General features: G+C 43.6%; 1 protein-coding gene across 1 annotated transcript in view; it reads right to left on the bottom strand.

The window, feature by feature from the left end:
• KCNK1 (potassium two pore domain channel subfamily K member 1) overlaps nucleotides 1-4,131 on the bottom strand; it is a 51,135-nt gene extending 47,004 nt beyond the window's left edge. The window contains exon 1 of the mRNA XM_004281582.3: nucleotides 3,536-4,131. Coding sequence (XP_004281630.1) covers nucleotides 3,536-3,890 — 355 coding nt within the window. The 5' untranslated portion in view covers nucleotides 3,891-4,131. The remainder of the gene's footprint in view (nucleotides 1-3,535) is intronic.
• Nucleotides 4,132-21,108: the final 16,977 nt, after the last annotated feature.

The following is a 21,108-nucleotide window of genomic DNA, read 5'->3' as shown; positions in this document are numbered from 1 at the left end:
TCCGCGACATGTGGGATCTTCCCGGACCGGGGCACGAACCCGTGCCCCCTGCATCGGCAGGCGGACTCTCAACCACTGCGCCACCAGGGAAGCCCTGTAGTAATCATTTTTACACATATCATATTGTTGTTGTTTATGGTTCCCTTATTTTAGGTAAAATTTACGCATGGTCAAATGTACAAATCCAAAGTTCAAAATTCAATGTATCTGGATAAATTCATACACCGGTGTCAACTACAGTCCTACCAATAAGCAGGTTACTTCCATCACCCCAGAAATTACTTTTGTGCTCATTCCTCATTCAGAATTATCCCCTAGTCCTTACCTCTCTTCTACTGTATATTTCACTAGATGTTAATTTTGTTTATTCTAGAACGTCACATAAATGGAATTACAGACTAATACTTTTTTGTATTTGGCTTTTGCTCATAATATTGTACATGAAATTCATACCCGTTTTTGGACAAACTGTTCTTAAGAATGAATGAGATTGCTCACCATTTTATAGGGCTACTGAAGAAAAATTATTTCTTACTCTTACTTCAAGTGTCACCTAGATATTATTTCTTTAATCCTTGAAAAAAAAAATTCACAGTTATGTGGGAAATACCCACATGTATAATAACCTCCTTTTATTTTTATACAGCCCTGCCCTCTGAAAAGGTAAAAGTGGACTGCAATTTCTTCCATGCTCGCGATTTCCATGTAGATGTTGCTCTAGATCTTTTTATAATCAAGAAGTAAAGAGATGTTCAATTATTTGCTGGAAATAATTCAGAGTCCTTGGCAGAGCAAAGAATGAAGAGAACATTGCTGAATTACCAACTTAAGGCTTCTTCCAAACAGACCATGAAGGAAGACTTTACCCAGTTCGTTCCAGAAATGGAAGCTTGTACTTTCTGGGAGAAGATTCTGCCATCAGTGAGTTCGTGTTCCTGTGTTACGATGGTGACTACCAAGAACCGCAACTTTGTAACCCCCATTGTTACCATTCTGGCCAAGCCAGGGGTTGACTGCACTGATTGACAGGGTGACAGTTATCTCAGTGAGTTGCCATCATCCGTGGTAGAAGAGTTTTTAAAAAATTACAGCTGGCGGGGGGTGGGGGGGTGATGAATTGGGAGATTGGGATTGACATATACACACTAATATGTATAAAATGGATAACTAATAAGAACCTGCTGTGTACAAAAATAAATAAAATTCAAAAAGAAAAAAAATTACAGCGTGTCTAATATCTACCTGAAGAGAAGCATAAACCACGATTCCAATTCATTTGAGTTGCCTGGTACTTTTCCAGCAAATATTTTTCTAGGAATGAAGTACACTAGATTGACCCTAAAATTACCTGACCCTCTGCCACAAAACCAGTAACACATGGAACATCAAACATGTCACAGGATGGGTCAATATAATACTGAAAAAAGAGTATCTATGATTTAGAATAAAATTCTACATTTTTATTAACATTCTATTTGAATTAATAAATTCTATTCTATCAATGACAAGAATTCACTGATTTGCTAATTTTACAAACCAAGAAGCAAATGTTTTTCATCTAGTTTATCCTTAAGTGCTCCCTTGCACTGATTTCCTAAATGAACTCTTGTTTTGCCTGAATGCACACTTTCTTAGGAACTACAATGCAATCCGAATACCAATAATAAGACATCTTTCCCCACCTTTTTTTTTTTTTTTTTAACAAGAACTGCAGATTTTTCTAGTTGCAAAAAGGGAGGGAGGGAATCTGGGAAAGAACTGTCTGTTCAAGATGTAAACTAGTATTTTTGACATTTAATTAGGTGCATCTGATGTTGAGATTATACAAGAGCTGCATCAGTGATGGAAAATCCCACCCAGGAGCAGCAAACCTGTTCTTTTCCTCATAATACAGTTCTTACTCCTGTTTCATCTTTGAAGTACCGTTATTTAGAAAGTACTAAAACTTATCATCATTCTCCATAATATTTACCCAACATTGTGACCTAGCTGTAGACCTTCTGCAGCTCAGTGAAACCACTTACTTCTGCAGAGAAGAAATGATTCCCGATTTAGCACAAACATACTCCAAAGGAAAGACAAGGTGAGTTCTAAAGGATCTAAGGAACAGAGTGAGGTAAACACAGTGAAAGCGGGACTGGTCAGGAGAACAAAAACGAAAGAGCAGCGTTGGAAAAGTTAAAAAGTAAGACAACAGGTCTGTCTTAAGGCTACTTTTAGAAAACGTCACAATACAAAGTAGAATTCTACTTCTGTTTATTGCAGGGCAGACTCCTGTCAGTTTAGTAATTCACCCCACACTTGAGTCACCGTATTACATGAAACCTGGATAGTATACCATTACTCATTACCAAATAATTAGCAGAACTGGGTTTAACCCAAGGGGATTATAAAGAAATAATCCCTGGGAGGCGACGGGGAGAAGGCAGAATCCGAGAAACACAAGTTGATTCACCTGTAAAGGTGGGGGGATGGTGTACTGCACGTCCTGGCAGGGAAATCACGAGGCCCAGGTTCCAGGACGACACCGGCAACCGGGAAGCGTGTGACCTTGTGGAAGCCAAGATAGGCTGTTCTAAGAACTGACCTCATGGATAGAGGCGGGACGGCGCGCCGGATGCTCTCTGAGACCACTTGCCAGGGTCCAGAGCCCAATGGATAATACCTGCCCCTCAGGTGTATACGTGCCTCACTTGGCCACTGCTGGGACAACTTAGCCTGCTCCGTCCAATCTGGCATAGTTTCTGCGCCCTGGGGCGTGGGGCCGGCCTCCTCCCGCCCCCAGGACATCCTCCATCCGTGAACGTCCTGCCGGGTGGCCGGGTGAGCGGTGCGAGCGAAGTGGCGCCTAGGAGTTGAAGGGTGGCCTCGCACACGGAAAGTTGAAAAAAAAATGCTGAATCAGGGTGCCCCCATTTTGCCGGTTCACGGGCAATCGGATGCTCCCTTCCCTCAAACCTCCTCCCGCTCCGAAAAGAAACCGGATCGGCCTGTGCGCTCAAAGGTCACCTGCGATGAGCAGAGCGCTGTCACTCGGCTAACCCTAAAACGGCCCCCACGACAGAAAAGAGCCGAAAACACCACTGCATCATCCGAAGAGAGGCCCCCTCCGGAAGGTGACCCTTTAACGCGTTATCCTTCGGTTCCGCAGCCTCGGCCGGACGGGATGGGGGAGGGAGGGAGGTGAGCGCCCCCGGAGCAACGGAGAGTTTCCACCAGCCCCGGTCTCGCCGCGCGCTGGCCAGGACGGTACCGACTCCAAGAGGACGGTCCGGTGTAGGATGTCGCGAACTAAAAACCGCAGCCCGAGGGACCCCTGCAGCCGCCCAGGCCGAAGGGTTAGGGACCACGATCTAAGAGTTCCGGGAGGCCACCCCCGAGTCGCGCTCTGAGGCCACCTCGCCGGCTTCCGGCGCCGCGGAGCCGGTCCCCAGTGATCAGAGCCGGAGGGGCCCGGGGATGGAAGGAGGAAGGCGGGGGTGGGGGGCGGATCAGGGGGCCGATCGGGGCCGGGGGCGCGGGGCGGGCCTCCTACCTGTGGTGGAGAGCACGGTGCTGGCGAAGAAGAGCGCGGAGGTGAAGTCCCAGTTCCAGTTGCCCGAGGCGTTGCTGAGCACCGACACGCCATAGTTGCTGGCCTCCAGCACCCGGCCCAGGAACTGCTCGAGCTGCGGCTCGGACAGGCACTCGTGCTCCTCCAGGAAGCGCCGCTTCAGCTTGCGCAGCTCCTGGCGCAGCAGGTCCTCGTAGGGCAGCTCCACCGACGAGAAGACCACGGCGCCGAAGACCAGGTAGAGCAGGTAGCCGAGCACCAGGAAGCCGAAGCACCAGGCCGAGCGGTGCCGCTCCACCAGGCGCACGCACGAGCTGCCGGCCAGGGACTGCAGCATCTTCTCCGCCGCCCGGCCGCGAGGCCCGCGCCGCAGACCGGCCCGCCGCCCGCCCGCTCCGGAGAGCTTCTTCGCCCTTCTTTTCCTGTTTCCTTGCAAATAGAAAAAACCCAGATGATGTGGCGCTGACGTGGTGGCCGGTTCAGGTAGCCCGAGAGTCGCCCGAGATCGCCGAGCAAACTTGCAGGCTGCGCGGGGCGCTGGGCGCGCGGCCGGGGAGCCCCCGCCCTTGACTCCGCCCCCCGGGCCGCCCGGCCTCGCCTCGCGGCGCCTCCGGCTCCCCGCCCGGGTTCCCCCTCCCAGCCCGCCCGAGCGCCGGGCAGGCGGGGTGGGAGGGAGTGTGTGCTTGCGTGCGTGCGTGTGTGTGTGTGTGTGTGTGTACACACTTCTGTGCTGTTCGCTGCCGCTCCAAGACCCCAGTCCCAGCTACACCGTTTCCCACCTATTTCTTCTTAAAGCCACTATTACAACAAAGAGAGCGCTGGAATACTTTCCATCTTCTCTTACTGGGCGGAGCGGGTTGAGCAATCTGGTGCCAGTGATGATGGTGAAAAGACCGGAATCTCAGGGCTGGAAGGCACCTGGAACCTGGAGAGGAAGGCAGAGTTTCGGAAAAGCCACATTTCTGAACCCTAATTCTTTAGAACGTGAAGAGTGAAGAAAGGTCCCAATATGTCAACTACCAGAAGCAACTGAGCTTTCCCGAGTGGCATTTCTTTTTAAGGGGACGACCTTGCTGTGGGCCAGAGTCTAGTTGGTGCAGCCTTTTTGCAAAGGCGATTTGAGGGTAGGTTTCAAGAGCCTTGAAAGAGTTTATGTGCTCTGACACTGATGTGTCCTAAGAAAAAATAATCAGGGAGACAAAGACTTATAGAGAAGGCTGTTCATAAACAATATATATCTATATTATATACGAAATAATGAAGAGTCAGGAACAATCTAACTATTCCAAAATAGAGGAATGGTTAAATAAATTATGATATCTCTAAAAAAGAATGAAATAATGCCATCTGCAGCAATGTGGATGGACCTAGAGATTATCATACTGAGTGAAGTCGGTCAGATAAAGAAAGACAAATACCAGATGATATTTTTATGTGGAATCTAAAATATGACACAAATGAACTCTTCTATGAAACAGATTCACAGACATAGAGAATAGACTTGTGGTTGCCAAGTGGGAGGGGGTGTGAGGGTGGGATGGATTCAGAGTTTGGGACTAGCAGATGCAAACTATTACATATAGGATGGATAAACAACAAGGTCCTACTGTATAGCACAGGGAACCATATTCAGAATCCTGTGATAAACCATAATGGAAAAGAATATGAAAAAGAATGTATATATGTATGACTGAATCCCTTTGCTGTACACCAGAAACTAACACAACATTGTAAATCAACTATACTTCAATAAAATATTGTAAATTAAATAAATAAATTATGGTGTCTCTACAGCATGGTTACCATATTAAAGGTGTGTTTAAAGACTACTGAAGCTAAACGATCTCATGTATAGAGTATATATGGTCTTAAGTATAGAATCTCAAATATGTAAAATATTTGCATTTTGTATTGTAAAACAGAACTATCTGCATAATAGATCTACTGCAAATCAAACCAGCGCCTAAGAGTTGTCTTTGGATGATAGTAGAGTATATAGGGGACATTTATTTCTTTGACATTTTTATATTTTTCAAATTTTCTAAAGTGGACCTTTTTTTTTTTTTTTGGGCAGTGCTGTGAAGCTTGTGGGATCTTAGTTCCCTGACCAGGGATTGAATCCGTGACCTCAGCAGTGAAAGCGCAGAGTCCTAACCACTGGACTGCCAGGGAATTCTCTACAGTGGACCTATTTTTGTATTCCAGAGAAATATTAAAAATAAACAAAACTGAATTCTTTAGTACAATTATTTAGTACAATTCCTATCTGCCTACTTTAAGAAATTCAAAAAAACAAAAACAAACCCAACCAAATGAAAACCATTTTGTGCTCATTTATTTAGAAATTTTCATGGAAATCTTTAACATCCTCATCAGTGTTTTTTTTTTACTTTCAGTCAATGAACTTACCTCCTGCTTTACTCGGAGGATTGAAGTCATCCATCTCCTTTACTTCACTTCAACATCTGTTAATCAGTAATCTACTTCTTTCCTTCCCTGTTACCCTGAGGAAAACAGCTCCTGCTTATTTTCAAGGTGAAGTCTTTAAGCCACCACTCCCAGCCCTTCAGTCTCCAGGAATCTTGACCCCCCCAGCCAGTCCCCTACTCTTTTATAACTTGAATACTGCTGCTCTGCTAGCTCTTTTCTCTCCGCTTCAAAAAATCACCTCGCGTCTACACCATCCTGTAGCACGTTCTCTGCCCCGTGCTCTGTAACCCTTGCCCCTCCTACCGTATCCTTCTTGATCTTCGCCAGCGTGACATGTCGGGGGACCGCCATGCTCCCGAGGTCACCTCCGCCTGCAGCACGCTCTCATTGTCCTTCCGCCTCTTGTGGTGCCTTTTCTCCCAGTGTCACTGTTTTTTCGGTTTTTGTTCGGCCTCAGTGTCTCTGCTCATGTGTTTCGGACAGTCCCTGCCCCAATCTCTGTCTGTGATGTACCGCGTGTACCTGTGCTTCAGGGCCTGCTTAAATGCCGTACCTTGTCCGCAGCACCTCGATGCCCCGGGGGGATGTGATTCCTTCCTCTTCTCAAACCCCTGAACCCTTTGAACACTGCATTTTGTGGGGTACATGTGGTTAACAACTGCATACACCAGTGTGGTTTTATCATCGTGCACTCAAATATACATATACATATATGGCAGCTTTAACACATGGTTGCAAACTCTTTGACCCTTTTCTCAACAAAAGGTAGGGTTTTGTGTTTCCTGCTCCCGAAACTCTGTGGGCTTGTGACTCTTTCAACCAACAGAGGTGACACTAGGTGATTTCAAGGTTGGGTCATAGAAGGCCAGCAGCTTCAGACATCACTCACTGGAACACCCCTCTCTTGGAGCCCCCAGCCATAACTTAAGATCTCTGATTACCTTGAGGTTCATCAAGGTAAACTGCCATGCTGGAGAGGCCACGTGTAGGAGTTCCAGGTGACCGTTCCGGTGGAACCAGCCCCCCCCACACACACCATCCCCACTGAGGCCCAGGACATGCCAGGTTCAACCCCCCCAGATCCGGCCATCCACCTGCTGAACACCACCCAGGGACCTCTGTCAATGTCCCCTGCAACAGAAGAATCTCCTGGCTGAACTTGGCTTGAATCACGAGCTCTAATAAAGTAGGTGTTGTTTTCAGCCATGAAGTTTGGGGGGAGCTTTTTAAGTAAAAAAAAATAGAGAACCCAGGACAGCATGCATCTGGACTATGCCTAAATTTAAAACTCATCATTAGATGTTTTCTTTCAATGTGTCTGCTGTTCCTTCCCATATTTCACTTCTCTGGCTGAAGGTCCTGCTCAGTTCCATATAACAGCCAGACCAGGGATACCAAATACTTTAAAATCACCTGTTTTATGGCTGAGTAATATTCATTGTATGTATGTACCACATCTTCTTTATCCATTCCTCTGTCGATGGACATTTAGGTTGCTTCCATGTGTTGGCTACTGTAAATAATGCTGCAGTGAACATTGGGATGCATTTATCTTTTCGAATTACGGTTTTCTCCAGAGTTCAGGGTTAACAGATACACACTACTACATACAAAATAGATAAACAACAAGGACTTACTGTATAGCACAGGAAACTCTACTCAATATTATGTAATGACCTATATGGGAAAAGAATCTGAAAAAGAATGGCTATATGTATATGTAAAACTGAATCACTTTGCTGTACACCTGAAACTTACACAACATTGTAAATCAACTATACTCTAAAATAAAATAAGAATTAAATTTAAAAAAGCAAAACAAACAAAATAAAATAAAATCACCTGTTACTTCAGACTACAGATAGAAACGAAATTATCATACGCGTGGTCTGACAGGTCCTTCCCTTCAGGGTGAGATCTGTTGAGTAGAGCCAGGAGGTGGGGCTGGGCTGAGGGATGCAAAATTCCTGTATTTCTGGCTCTTGGAATTGATGGGTATCACCGTGATAGAAGCTGGCTGCCTCCTTCCTCTTCCCAGCCCCCTTTGCTGGACAGTTAGCAATCTTAGTGATGGTAGGATTCTTTTCCTTCTGTTAAAACCTTTACCCCGCATGGTTTCTACGTACCACACTGCTGAGAAGCTACTTCCCTTCCGGCCTCCTCCTGGGGACCATACAAGCTGGAGCTACCGCACGCCAGTGTGCCAGAGGCCATCCCAAGCATTTCTGAAGAAAAAAAAATGAGAATGTGGAAGAAAGCTCAGAGAAGAGTGCGGAGATTCCCAAGAATTAGGCAAAGGTGGGAAGGGAGGGGGTTGAAATAAGTGGGAGAGACAGTATGTCACCAGGCTGGGGCTGCTTCCTACATCCTACATTAACATTAAATTATGTTAATCAACATAATTTGGAAACAGGTGACCAAGCTTTGTGAGAAACAAACCTTGCCCTTGGCACAGAACTGGCAAGTTAATCTGACATGAAGTGAATTATGTAAGCGTTCATCGCTGTTGTGCTGTATGATAATTAGGCATAAATGGCAAACAGTTCATGTAAATGGGTTTAATTACCTCAACAGGTTGAGATGATGGAACAATTCGTAGAGATGGGAGTTCCACAGGAAAGTCTTTCCCTTGGGATCAAAAAGTAAAATTCACAAACACTGGGTTGGTGAAATCAGGTCAACCAGCAGCAAAAATAAAGTTAGTGTTTGTAATTCCATTTGGGGATGTATACCCAAAAGAACTGAAAACAGGAATTCAAAGAGGTATTTGTACACCCGTGTTCATAGCAGCATTATTCACAATAGCTAAGAGGTGGAAGGAACACAAGTGTCCATCAACGGAAGAACGATAAACCGAATGTAGTATATACTGACAACAGAATTTTTTCAGCCTTAAAAAGGGATGAAATTCTGACACATGCTACCATCTGAAAGAACTTTGGAGATGCTATACTACGTGAAATAAACCAATCACTCAAGGACAAACACTGTATAATTCTACTTACATGGGGTACCGAGGGTAGTCAGATTCACAGAGACAGAAGGTAGAAAGAATTGTGGTTGCCAAGGGCTGGAGAGGGGGGAGGGGATGGGGAGTTATTGTTTAATGGGTTCAGAGTTTCAGTGTTGCAAGATGCAAAAGTACTGGAGACGGATGGTGGTGATGGTGGCATAACAATACCATTGTACTTGATGCCACTGAACTGTACACTAAAAACGGCTAAGATGTTCGGTTTTGTGTTATGTGTATTTTACCACAATTTTTTTAAAAGTCAGCGTTTTGAGCTGACAGTAGGATACAGGCGTTACGAGTGGGCTGAAGTTTCCCCATCCTCCAGCTAGCTCCAGGCTGTATCCATGATGAGGGCCCTTGAAGAAGTAGACATCCTTCACTTCCTGAGGGTGTTGGACAGTCCAGGTGGGACACAGCACAAGGCGCCTCAGTGACCTGGCACACACCCAGATGAGATACGCCTGGCTAGTGATGGGTCTGGAGGCCCAGCTTGGAGAAGTGGCAGGAGTATTCCCAGGCATTTGCCCTGACGAAAGAAAATTTAGTACGATCTGATAGCTGATAGAAAAAAAAAATGTGTGAGTTTATCTTGTAAATCTTCACAGGGCAGAGCTAGGACTAATGGGTGGAAGACATAGGGTGTAAGATTTAAAAACCACAGCAAGAGAGAACATTCTTATCACATGACTTTACTTCAATGGAATGAGCTGTCTCTAGAAAGCTCCCTGCCATGACTGTTCAAGCAGAAGACAAACAATCACAGATTCGAAAGGCAAAATGGAGAGCCTTTTGTCATTTAAGGTGCTTTCCGAATCTGAGATGTCACGGTTGCACCATTTATAAGGGCAAGGGTATGGGGAGAAAAGAGTGAAGTAAAGTTGCCCTGAGGTGCTTCTGAAAATTGCTGGATGTCTAACCAGAGACTGCCAAGATGCTCCAGCCCTGGAGCCCCTAACTCCCAGGTGGAGTCATGCCCAGTGCCAGGGAACCCCGACCGAGCAGACCCCCAACTTCTCTGTCATCTTGGGCCAAGCTTGTTGCTGCCTCCCCGCATCCCTTATCGTGATGGGAGGGGTCCATCCTGGGAGGAGGGCAGATCAGGCTCAGCCTCTAGACAGGCTCAGCATCCGCTGGGAGGGCAGCAAGTGACAGATGACTCCCTTTAGGGTCCTTGTGGCCACACAAGCCTGTGAGAGACTGTCCACCCTTGGCGCAAGGGATGCTGGTAGTTTCCCTGCCCTCATCTCGGTCTCTTAACCATGCCTCCCAATCTCACTTTCCCTGTGGATGTTAAAACATAACCCATCCCCCTCACCTCTTATTCAATCATTATTTAACATTCCCTCCAAGGGTACAAGAGATAAGGAGGGAAAGGACCAGAAACGAAAAACGGAGAAGGTGAAGTTTAAAAAAATTAGAGGATATGTAAGAGTCTAACGACATCCAGGGCTCTGGCTGCCAAGCGCCTTGGGAAGGTGGCTCCACCCCCAGTAGCGCCCCTCCCTCCCCTCGGGCCCCAGAGCGCTCAGGCGCGGTGCGTTGAGAGCAGCAGTCTGAGGCCATCTCATCACTCTTTCCAAAACCAGGTCATATGTCTCAGCAGCTTGGAATGGCTTCTCCCCAGGCTTGGTTTGTCTATGATTTCAGACCATTACACAGTGTGGGGTTTATGGCCCTAATGTTAGAAAAAAGAGAGAAAAAAAAAAAGAGCAGGACAATATCTCTTTTGTCTCCTGGAGTGTCCAACCCAGGCTGCTGGCAATCATCAGGGCTGCTGTGTCCCACTCCTACCGAGGTGATACGCGCAAGCTGCAAGCTCCTTGACAGCCTAGGACGATAACCTTCATAAACTATTGTTTGCATGTGACACAGGTCAGCAGCGAGGACACGGGTGCCAGCTGGCATCCATGAAGCTTTCCAGCACAGACGGGCTTCATGCTGAAGGTCCGTGTTTTTACCTTTTCAAGCACCCATCTACTCAGAGAGACAAATTTCAGATCTGGGCACACTGAGATTCCCTACCTACTCCCACTGAACTCTAGGGCCAGGACTCCAAGTGAAGTCTGTAAACCCTCACCCCATACACGGCTCAGTTTGCTGTATCAGGACCTCCCCTAGATCCTAGCATCTTTAATTCCCTCCATATCACAGGCCACTTCCACATAAACTTTCCTGTATTTCAACACCCCATTCAAATCTTCCTTTCAGGTCTCTTTCTTTAACTATCAAAACACACAAAACCTCATCTCTCTCTCTCTCTCTCTGAATTCATGCTACAAACATCACCTGTGCAAATCACTGGGTTCCTAACATGCACCTCCTTGTATCATTCATTTTATGAGTACATGCTCTGTCCTCCCACAGTGCTGTACGCTCTTCGGAGGAATTCCCGTGTCTCTCAGTTCTTTGTACCCTTGATTAGCACTCAGCACAATTCTTTCACATGACATATGTACAGTAAATATCTTAGATTGTTTGATTAATAAATAATCACGATTACACTTTCCCCAGGCAGCAGCATATTGTTTTGTGGGAAATATTTTTAGAATGATGGTCAACCACCCTGTGTTTATGCAATAAATATCTGTTATTGCTTTCAATGTGAGGGAACTGGTTCTTAGCACAAGGACTGCCCAAGGGACCCTAGACAGGAAATGATTTATTTGGGGGTAATTTTGTTCTATTGGATTCTAGGATTTTCCATATATAAAGACCTTTCAGGTGCTTTTTTACAATGGAAGGCAAAGATCCTCTAATAGACTTTTAATTTTGAATGTCTGCCCTGCCCATCACCTTTATTTTTTTAAGTTTAATTTAATTTTTAAATTTTATATTGGGTTATAGTTGATTTACAATGTTGTGTTAGTTTCAGGTGTACAGCAAAGTGATTCAATTATACATATATCCATTCTTTTTCAGATTCTTCTCCCGTATAGGTTATTACAGAATATTGAGTAGAGTTCCCTGTTCCCATCACCTTTAAAAACAAAACCAAACACCCTCTTACATATTCTAGAAAAAGCAAGACCGTGCTAATGGAAAAGAATCTGAAAAAGAATATATATATACACATATATGTATGTGTATATATATGTGTGTGTGTGTATATATATATATATAACTGAATCACTTTGCTGTACACCTGAAACATTATAATCAACTATACTTCAATAAAAATAAAAATTAAAAAAATTTTAACAAAGGAGCTGTGGAGAAACTTACCTTGTGGACTTTTAGGGGGGACAAGAATTGTTGCAGTTAAGGAGAAAGAGGCAGAGAAGTGAAATCCATAAACCTAGAATGTTAATTCAAGTTACTCCATGGAAAGAAAGGAAGCCCACTAATGGGACTATAGGATAGAAAGTGTGTGTGTGGTTGTGTGTGTGGACATGTGTGTTTAAGACGGGAGAGACTTGAACGTGATTGTGTATCGCAGGGAAGGAGCCAGTGGAGAAGTTGAATTAGAAGCAAGAGAAGAGAGAAGACAATTGATAAAGAGTGGTTCCAGGGGACTTCCCTGGTGGTCCAGTGGCTAAGACGCCACGGTCCCAGTGCAGGGCACCTGGCTTTGATCCCTGGTCAGGGAACTAGATCCCCAATGCTAAGACCCAGCGTGGCCAAATAAATAAATAAATGTTTAAAAAAAAAAAAAGAAGAAGAAGAAGAAGAAGAAGAATGGTTCCAGAGGAAGTAGGCATGACTGCGATCAGTAGCACAGAAGCAATAGGCAAAGGAAGGAAGAAACATGAGTGCCAGGCTGTTGACTCATTGATCTATTGCTTCATTTAACAGAGATTGATGTTTGCCATGTGACAAGAATTGTGCTAGGCTCCGAGAATATAACAGTGAGCAAAATGATTGCTCAACATATTCAAGTGAGAGTCAAACACTAACTAAATATGAAGAGTATGGTGTAGGGAACTCTAAGGCAGGGACCAGGGAAGTCTGCCTGAATATGGAGATCAGAAAGGCTTCCCTGAGTACACACTGAGTCAAGCTGAAAGATGACAGGAATTAACTACTAAAAAAGGAGGTGGGACCCAGGGAGGGGTTGGAACTGGTGGGAAAAACGGCTAGAAAAGCAGGTGGAGGGACTTCCCTGGTGGCACAATGGTTAAGAATCCACCTGCCAATGCAGAGGACACGGGTTCGAGCCCTGGTCCGGGAAGATCCCACATGCCGCGGAGCAACTAAGCCCGTGTGCCACGACTACTGAGCCTGAGAGCCACAACTACTGAAGCCCGTGCGCCTAGAGCCCGTGCTCGGCAACAAGAGAAGCCACCGCAATGAGAAGCCCGCGCACCGCAACAAGGACTAGTCCCCGCTCGCCGCAACTAGAGAAAGCCCGCACACAGCAACGAAGACTCAACGCAGCCAAAAATAAAAATAAATAAAATAAAATAAATTTTAAAAGAAAAGAAAATCAGGTGGGGTCAGACCATGCAGGAAATTGTAAGGTCCTAGGAATTTCCTAGGAATCCAGGGAAGAGTTTTCAGCACAAGAATTTACATTTCCAAATGGCCTCTTTGCAGTGTGAAGAATTGGTCTGAGTAGAGCAGCAGTGGATACTGACGGAACCACTGGGTTGGGAGAGGTGTCCCAGGAGGAGAATGATGGCAGCTTACTTCAGTGCATGGCAATACGATAAGGGCAAGGATCACTGTCTGCTCTGTCCATGGTTGTAGCCTCAGCTACTGGACCTAGCACATAGTGGGGCTCAATAAATGGCTGTGGAATGAAAATGAATGAATGAATGTGTGCACAAGGGCATAGAGTTGAGAAAGTTCCAGGATTTAGGGCTGGACTGAGTGAGAGTAGGTGGGTCTAGGTGGTAAGAAAGGCATCAGGTTTCTGGCTTGTGTATCAGTTTTTTTGTTTTTTGTTTTTAATTTTAATATTATTTTAATTTTTTTTTTCGGGCTTTTAAGAAAAACTTGCTCCAGTTTGTTTGTTTGTTTTCTTTCTTTATATTTTGGGCTGCTTTGGGTCTTCGTTGCTGCATGCAGGCTTCTCATTGCAGTGGCTTCTTTGTTTTGGAGCATGGGCACTAGGCACACGGGCTTCAGTAGTTGTGGCGCACGGGCTTAGCTGCTCCGCGGCATGTGGGATCTTCCCGGACCAGGGATCGAACCTGTGTCCCCTGCATCGGCAGGCGGATTCTTAACCATTTTGACGATAGTGGTGTCATTAATTGAAGTTGGGAACACTGCAGGAGTATAAGGTTTGCAGGGAAATCTCACAATTTCAGTTTAGGACAAGCTGAGTTTGAGATATTTTTCAGATATCTAAGAGAACATGTCCCACTGGGCAGTTGTATATATGAGCTTGGAGCTCAGAGAATTCTTGGTAGAGATAGAAATAAAAATGGTGTTATCTAATTTACTATTCATATACGAATACCTCTAGGAAATGACTCCGTTTGGCTTTGCGGTAGAAGTATAGTAAAGGTATAAGATTATTGGAATAAAGAAGTTCAAGAACACAGGGGTGTTGGTTGCTGGATGGGACACCCACGTGGATGTTAATTATTTCCCAGGGAGATGATGGGAGGTGTGAGAAACAGCATCGGCCATGTGCCAACGTCCTCAGGGACCTGATGAATGATGGAGAAAACGAAGGAAACAGGCGGAGAAATGGTCCCTAGGGCCACAAAGACCCATGGGTAAAGAGCAGGGCGCTAGGTTGGGTTCTGGAAGACTTGGGCTCCATCTCCTACTAGCTATGCAGCTTGAGCAAGTCGCTTAACGTCCTGAAGCCTCTTTTTCTTTGTGTGTTTAACAAAAAAAAGAACAAAGAGGAATGTTATTAACCCATCACCTGTCTCTATATAATAGTGAGAATCGAGGAAAATCATTTTTACATACATATATAAGTGAGCACTATTGAATAGTAAAGCAGGGGTGCAATTAGTTTTCACAGAGGGGCTCTAATAAAAGCCCCAAGTATTTGGAAGATAAAAGACACGCTGTGAACTTGGTCGGGTTATCCACACCGTCTTCCTGAGGGAAGTCATCCTTGAACTAGGACTTGAAATAGCAGGTGGTGGATAGGGACCTGTATTAAAAAAAAAAAAAAGGAAAATATTTGAGACAAGAATTAGCAAGTCACAGATTGACCCTAAAGTAAAAATTTAATTGAAGGCAGAGTGTAAATAAATAAAGTCTAAATAAAAGCTATAGATGGGCTACTGCTTTTTTTTTAAAATAAATGATCCAACATGGTTATATTCTCCAAAGTACAGAAAATGTTTAGCTATTCTTTTCAGTATAAAGCAGATGGTAAATCTATTTTATTCAGGAAAGGAGGATATAAGTGTAATTATCAATGTGTCAAAGTAATAGGAAGGGAGTTTGTAGCACATGTGTGTACAGCACAGACTAAGAAGACAGTATGAGGAGCTAAAACACTGTGCAGCACCCTGCCCAGACCTTCTCCCGAAACTCTGCCCCGCATCAGACACTTTGGATTTTGGTGAAAACATATTCCATAACTAGCTATCTTTGGAGGCCCTAATTCACTAAGGCACCCCAAATTAAAAGGCTTTTTGGGGACTTCCCTGGCAGTCCAGTGGTTAGGACTCCGAGCTTCCACTGCAGGGGGCATGGGTTCAATCCCTGGTTGTGGAACTAAGATCCCACAAGCCATGCAGGGTGGCCAAAACAACAACAACAAAACAAACAAAAAAGGGCTTTTCATTTCTTCCTTGTGGTATCTGAGTTGTTCCCACAAGATGCAAAATTAGTAGGATGGACATGGTACATTTTAGTCCCCAAAAGAATTCACAGTTTTGCTCTAGTATTTTCTGTGCTTGTCCTGTACTTGCTTTTAAAGCAAACCTACTGCAGTAGTGGTCCCTCCCCACTGACCTGTGGCCACTTGCAGTGTTGCGTCAGCACGATAGAGCAGAGTGGTAGGTGGGGTTCTAAAGAAGATCTCCAGAAAGTTCTGTTCTCTGGCTATTCAATTAAATGCTAATCTAGGTGCTGCAGTAAAGGGACTTTGCAGATGGAATTAAGGTTACTAATCAGCTGACCTGGAAATAGATTAACCTGGAAGTCATTGCCTTTTCAGTTTTCTTTCAGTCTTTCAAATTATGTCATTTATTGGCTGTGTGACCTTCAACAAGTTACTTTACTTCTCTGTGGCTCAGTTTTCTCAACTGTAAAATGGGAATGATAAGAAATAGTACCTACCTCATAGGCTGGTTGCGAAGACTAAATGAATTAATAGATGTAAAGGTTTGGGAAGGTGCTTAGCACATAGTAAGTTCTCAATAAATATTAGCTCTTATTGTGGTACATATATACAATGGAGTATTACTCAGCCATAAAAGAGAATGAAATATTGTCATTTGAAGCAACATGGATAGACATAGAGATCATCATACTAAGTAAGTCAGACAGAGAAAGACAAATATCATATGATATTGCTTATATGCAGAATCTAAAAAATGAGATGCAAATGAACTTATTTACAAAACAGAAACAGACACACAGACATAGAAAAAAACTTATGGTTACCAAAGGGGAACGGGGGGCAGAGGGATAAATTAGGAATATGGGATTAACAGATACATACTACTATATATAAAATAGATAAACAGCAAGAACCTACTGAATAACACAGGGAACTATATTCAATATCTTATAATAACTTATAATGGAAAAGAATGCAAAAAAGAATATATATATATAAACATATAACTGAATCACTTTGCTGTACACCTAAAATTAGCACCATATTTTAAGTCAACTATACTTCAATAAATAAAGAAATAACAATTCTATAAAGATGTTAGTTATCACTAAGGAAAAATTTGTTACTCTGTCCCCCCATAATTACCTAAAAATGATCAAGGAGGTGAGAAGTCCCTTTGTTTCTCAACCTTCCTGCCTCTGCAAATTTTTTTTTTTTTTTTTTTTTTTTGCGGTACGCGGGCCTCTCACTGTTGTGGCCTCTCCCGTTGCGGAGCACAGGCTCCGGACGCGCAGGCTCAGCGGCCATGGCTCACGGGCCCAGCCGCTCCGCGGCATGTGGAATCTTCCCGGACCGGGGCAAGAACCCACGTCCCCTACATCGGCAGGCGGACTCTCAACCACTGTGCCACCAGGGAAGCCCTGCAAATTTTTTTTAATGCAGAGACTTCTCAGGTAATATGTATCTGGACTGTAACCAGCTGTACTCAATTCACCACAGACATGAAAGCAAAGTATAATTTGTTTTATTTTTTTAACTTTTTAAAAAATATTTTATTTATTTATTTAAGCTGTGCCAAGTCTTAGTTGCGGCACATGGAATCTTTTAGTTGCAGCATGCATGTGAGATCTAGCTCCTCAACAAGGGATCAAACCCAGGTCCCCTGCATTGGGAGCATGGGGTCTTACCCACTGGACCACCAGGGAAGTCCCTAATTTGTTTTAGATTTACTGTAAGCGTTGAGAATGTGGTACATTCTATGAAATCAAGAGGAGACTTAGGCCTCTTGGCTGAAATCTAAGCCTTAATTTAATTGTCCAGCAAGACAACTAGCAGGATTAAAATAAACTAAGAATAATAATAATAAACCCTATTACTTATATAGAGATAAACGCTGGGCTAAGTGATTTATATTTTATTTCATTTAAAGCTCCAACAAGTCCATCAAGCAGGAGCAGTTGTCCCTGTGATAAGCATGAGGAAACAGAGACTTAGGGAAATTAAGTAACTTGCCTGAGGCTAAACAGCTCCCAGTGGCAGAATTGGGATTAAGACAAGTTATTGGGGACTTCCCTGGTGGCGCAGTGGTTAAGAATCCGCCTGCCAATGCAGGGACACGGGTTCAACCCCTGGTTCAGGAGAATCCCACATGCCACGGTGAAACTAAGCCCGGGCTTTATAGCTACTGAGCCTGTGTGCCAAAACTACTGAGGCCCACGAGCCACAACTACTGAAGCCCACGTGCCTAGAGCCTGTGCTCTGCAACAAGAGAAGCCACTGCAATGAGAAGCCCGCGCACCGCAATGAAGAGTAGCCCCCGCTCACCGCAACTAGAGAAAGCCCACGTGCAGCAACGAAGACCCAACGCAGCCAAAAATAAATTTATTTTTAAAAAGTCCTCATACTGCTTAATAAATAAATAAATTTATTTTAAAAAGACAAGTTATTGAACACAATGCCTTCTATTTATCTATAATTTCATCCCATTCTCTATATCTATAATTGTAGAAATCTGTAAATATGCTTATTCTTTCAAAATGTAACAGATTTAAGTCTTTAGCAGAAATTTTATAAAATAAAATATTTCTCTTTCTATGAACTGGTGACTTTATATGTTTCTATTTCCTGCTACTTCTAATTCACATATATATATATATATATATGAGCTCATTTAAGAACTATTCGTAGCCACACACATAGATTTTTTTCCCTTAGTGTCTTTTCCATTAACATTTCCAACTTAATTCTTCTCCAACATATTTTTTCCTTTCCTCTTTCTTTCCTATCTGATCTTTCTCTTTTACAGGCTATAGTATGAAGCTACGGTATATTCTTATTGATCGTGTTCATCTAGAGGACTTTTTACTTTCTGTTTTTAGTTTGGTTTCTTTGCGGTACGCGGGCCTCTCACTGCTGTGGCCTCTCCCGCTGCGGAGCACAGGCTCCGGACGCACAGGCTCAGCGGCCATGGCTCACGGGCCCAGCCGCTCCGCGGCATGTGGGATCCTTCCGGACCGGGGCACGAACCGGTGTCCTCTAGCATTGGCAGGCGGATTCCCAACCACTGCGCCACCAGGGAAGCCCAAGCCTTCTTGAGAGACAGTATTGTGTAATGGTTCAGAGCCAGAATATTGGAGCAAGACCCCAGTTCTGCTCCTTACGAACTTCTTGACCTTCATCTCTCTGTGCCTTTTTTGCTTTATCTGTAAAATGGGAACAAAAATGGCACAACCATTAGGGTTGTTTTGAAGATTCTTTTGAGGATTAACTGACACAGTATATGTAAAGTACTTATGGAGGACTTACACTTATATAAATACTAGCTATTATTATTACTATTTCTGGAAACTGTAATATCTAATGGAACAATTTGAAAATCTCTACTCCAATGAACTGAAATATTTATCACGTCGCTCTATGTTCCTAGGCTAGGCAAGAGGGCTTGCAGGGAGTTTCAGCGTGTATTTATATCAAATACTTTTTTGATTTCTGGTTGTGTTGAAGCCACAGAACAACAAATATCAATCAAAGTTCACTATTCATGGAAGTCATTGAGCTGAGTGATTTGACCTATAAATTCCTTCATTCCTCATTCTTTTATTTATTCTCCTCCATCTCTGTGCCCCATTTACCCTCTTTCCTCCCCTGTCTCATCTCCCCTTTTGCATTTCTTTGATTATAATCTCTTAAATCTGTGCTAAATTGTTCCCTATATTGAAGCTGGGAAATTAGGGACCTCTACAAAGATAATATTGAAAGCACATTTAGTGAGTCTGATGTTATAACCAGGAAATTAAACTTTGAAGTTGTTAAGAATAACAACTTGAAGAATAATGCTTGACATTATTTTCCTTATTCGTAACTGTGGAAAAATGAGTAGTCTACTTCAAACATGGCCGCATTTGACTACAGAGGAAGTTGCTTTTCTTTCCAAGGTTTGCAAATCTGGATGTATTTATATTAAGGCGTTTCATTTCATCTTAGTTTCCTACCGGCTACAATTCAAACAGAACACATAATGTATTTGCTCTCCTTTATGAGAAAACCCTCCTCCTCACATACTATGATCCCAACGTGCTTTTATTTTAGGGCTTTAAAATCAACCTAATGGGGACTTCCCTGGTGGCGCAGTGGTTAAGAATCGGCCTGCCAATGCAGGGGACTTAGGTTCGAGCCCTGGTCCGGGAAGATCCCACGTGACTTCGAGCCCTGGTCCGGGAAGATCCCACGTGCCACAGAGCAACTAAGCCTGTGCGCCACAACTACTGAGCCTGCGTGCTGCACCTACTGAAGCCCTCGCGCCTAGAGCCGGTGCTCTGCAACAAGAGAAGCCACTGCAACGAGAAGCCCGCACACCGCAGTGAAGATCCAACACAGCCAAAAGAAAAAAATTAAAATTAAATAATAAAAAAAAAGAATTATGTGAATCACTAAATAAATAAGTAAATAAATAAAATCAACCTAATGATTGGAGGTGCAATAGAAGAGTTTTTCTTCTTCTGCCAATGGTATAATTTGTATTATTTTCTAGATTTTAAATATATTTCTAGGTACTTGAAACTATAGTTGGAAACTAGCATTGGGGATGAAAAGGACAGTTTAAGGTTCCATTATAAGGACCTGATGCCACAATTTAAAATGTTATTTCTTGGTTTTTAAATGGCTCTCAAATTTGAATGTTATTTTTGTATTCCCAGTTCTTTTTGCACATGTGGAACACAGCAGTAGTTATGTTGCAACTAGAAAAAAAAAAACTGGAAGGCAGTGATATGTTATAATCACCAGAAGAAGAGTAGCCCAGAAGAGTGCATATGGGGAAAACATAGTATGTAGCACCACCACAGCATCCTTTATACATTAAGATAGGTTTTAGCTATCTAGCTCTAGGAAGTATACCAGAAAAACTCGGGCTTATTCACTCACTCAGTACTTTTTTTGAGAGCTCTTTGTGGTAAGGGCAAGCTTGCAGTGAGACGATGCATTAGAAAAAATAGAATAAAAAGAGAAAACCTCCATGTCTTCAGGGACTTGCCCTGTAGTTCACTTAATGATGAATGTATTAATTTCTTTGCAGTTTTCCATTTCAATTAATTAGCCCAACTATATTCTGTAAGCCCACAGCTGCGCTGGGAATTCAAAGAACAGAAGTAGGACCCAGTCTCTACCTGTGAGAGAAAATTAGAATATAGTCTGGGATATTATATCATTAAGTCCTAGAGGTTTTTTGCTCTTTCCATTCAAGGTTCCCAAATCCATCTCACCTCAAGGGAAGAGATGGTATCTCATTCACTTTATTTTTTCGATACCTAACGCTGTGTCTGACACATGGTAGAGATTCAGTAAAGGTATGTTGAAAGAAGAAACACATTTTTTCAAAAATCCAAGGCTACGTCTGGCGAACATCTCATTTCCCAG

This window comes from Orcinus orca, chromosome 14 (genome assembly GCF_937001465.1).
Source record: "Orcinus orca chromosome 14, mOrcOrc1.1, whole genome shotgun sequence".
NCBI classification, from domain to species: Eukaryota; Metazoa; Chordata; class Mammalia; order Artiodactyla; family Delphinidae; genus Orcinus; species Orcinus orca.
This window is presented reverse-complemented; position numbering and strand designations above follow the sequence as displayed.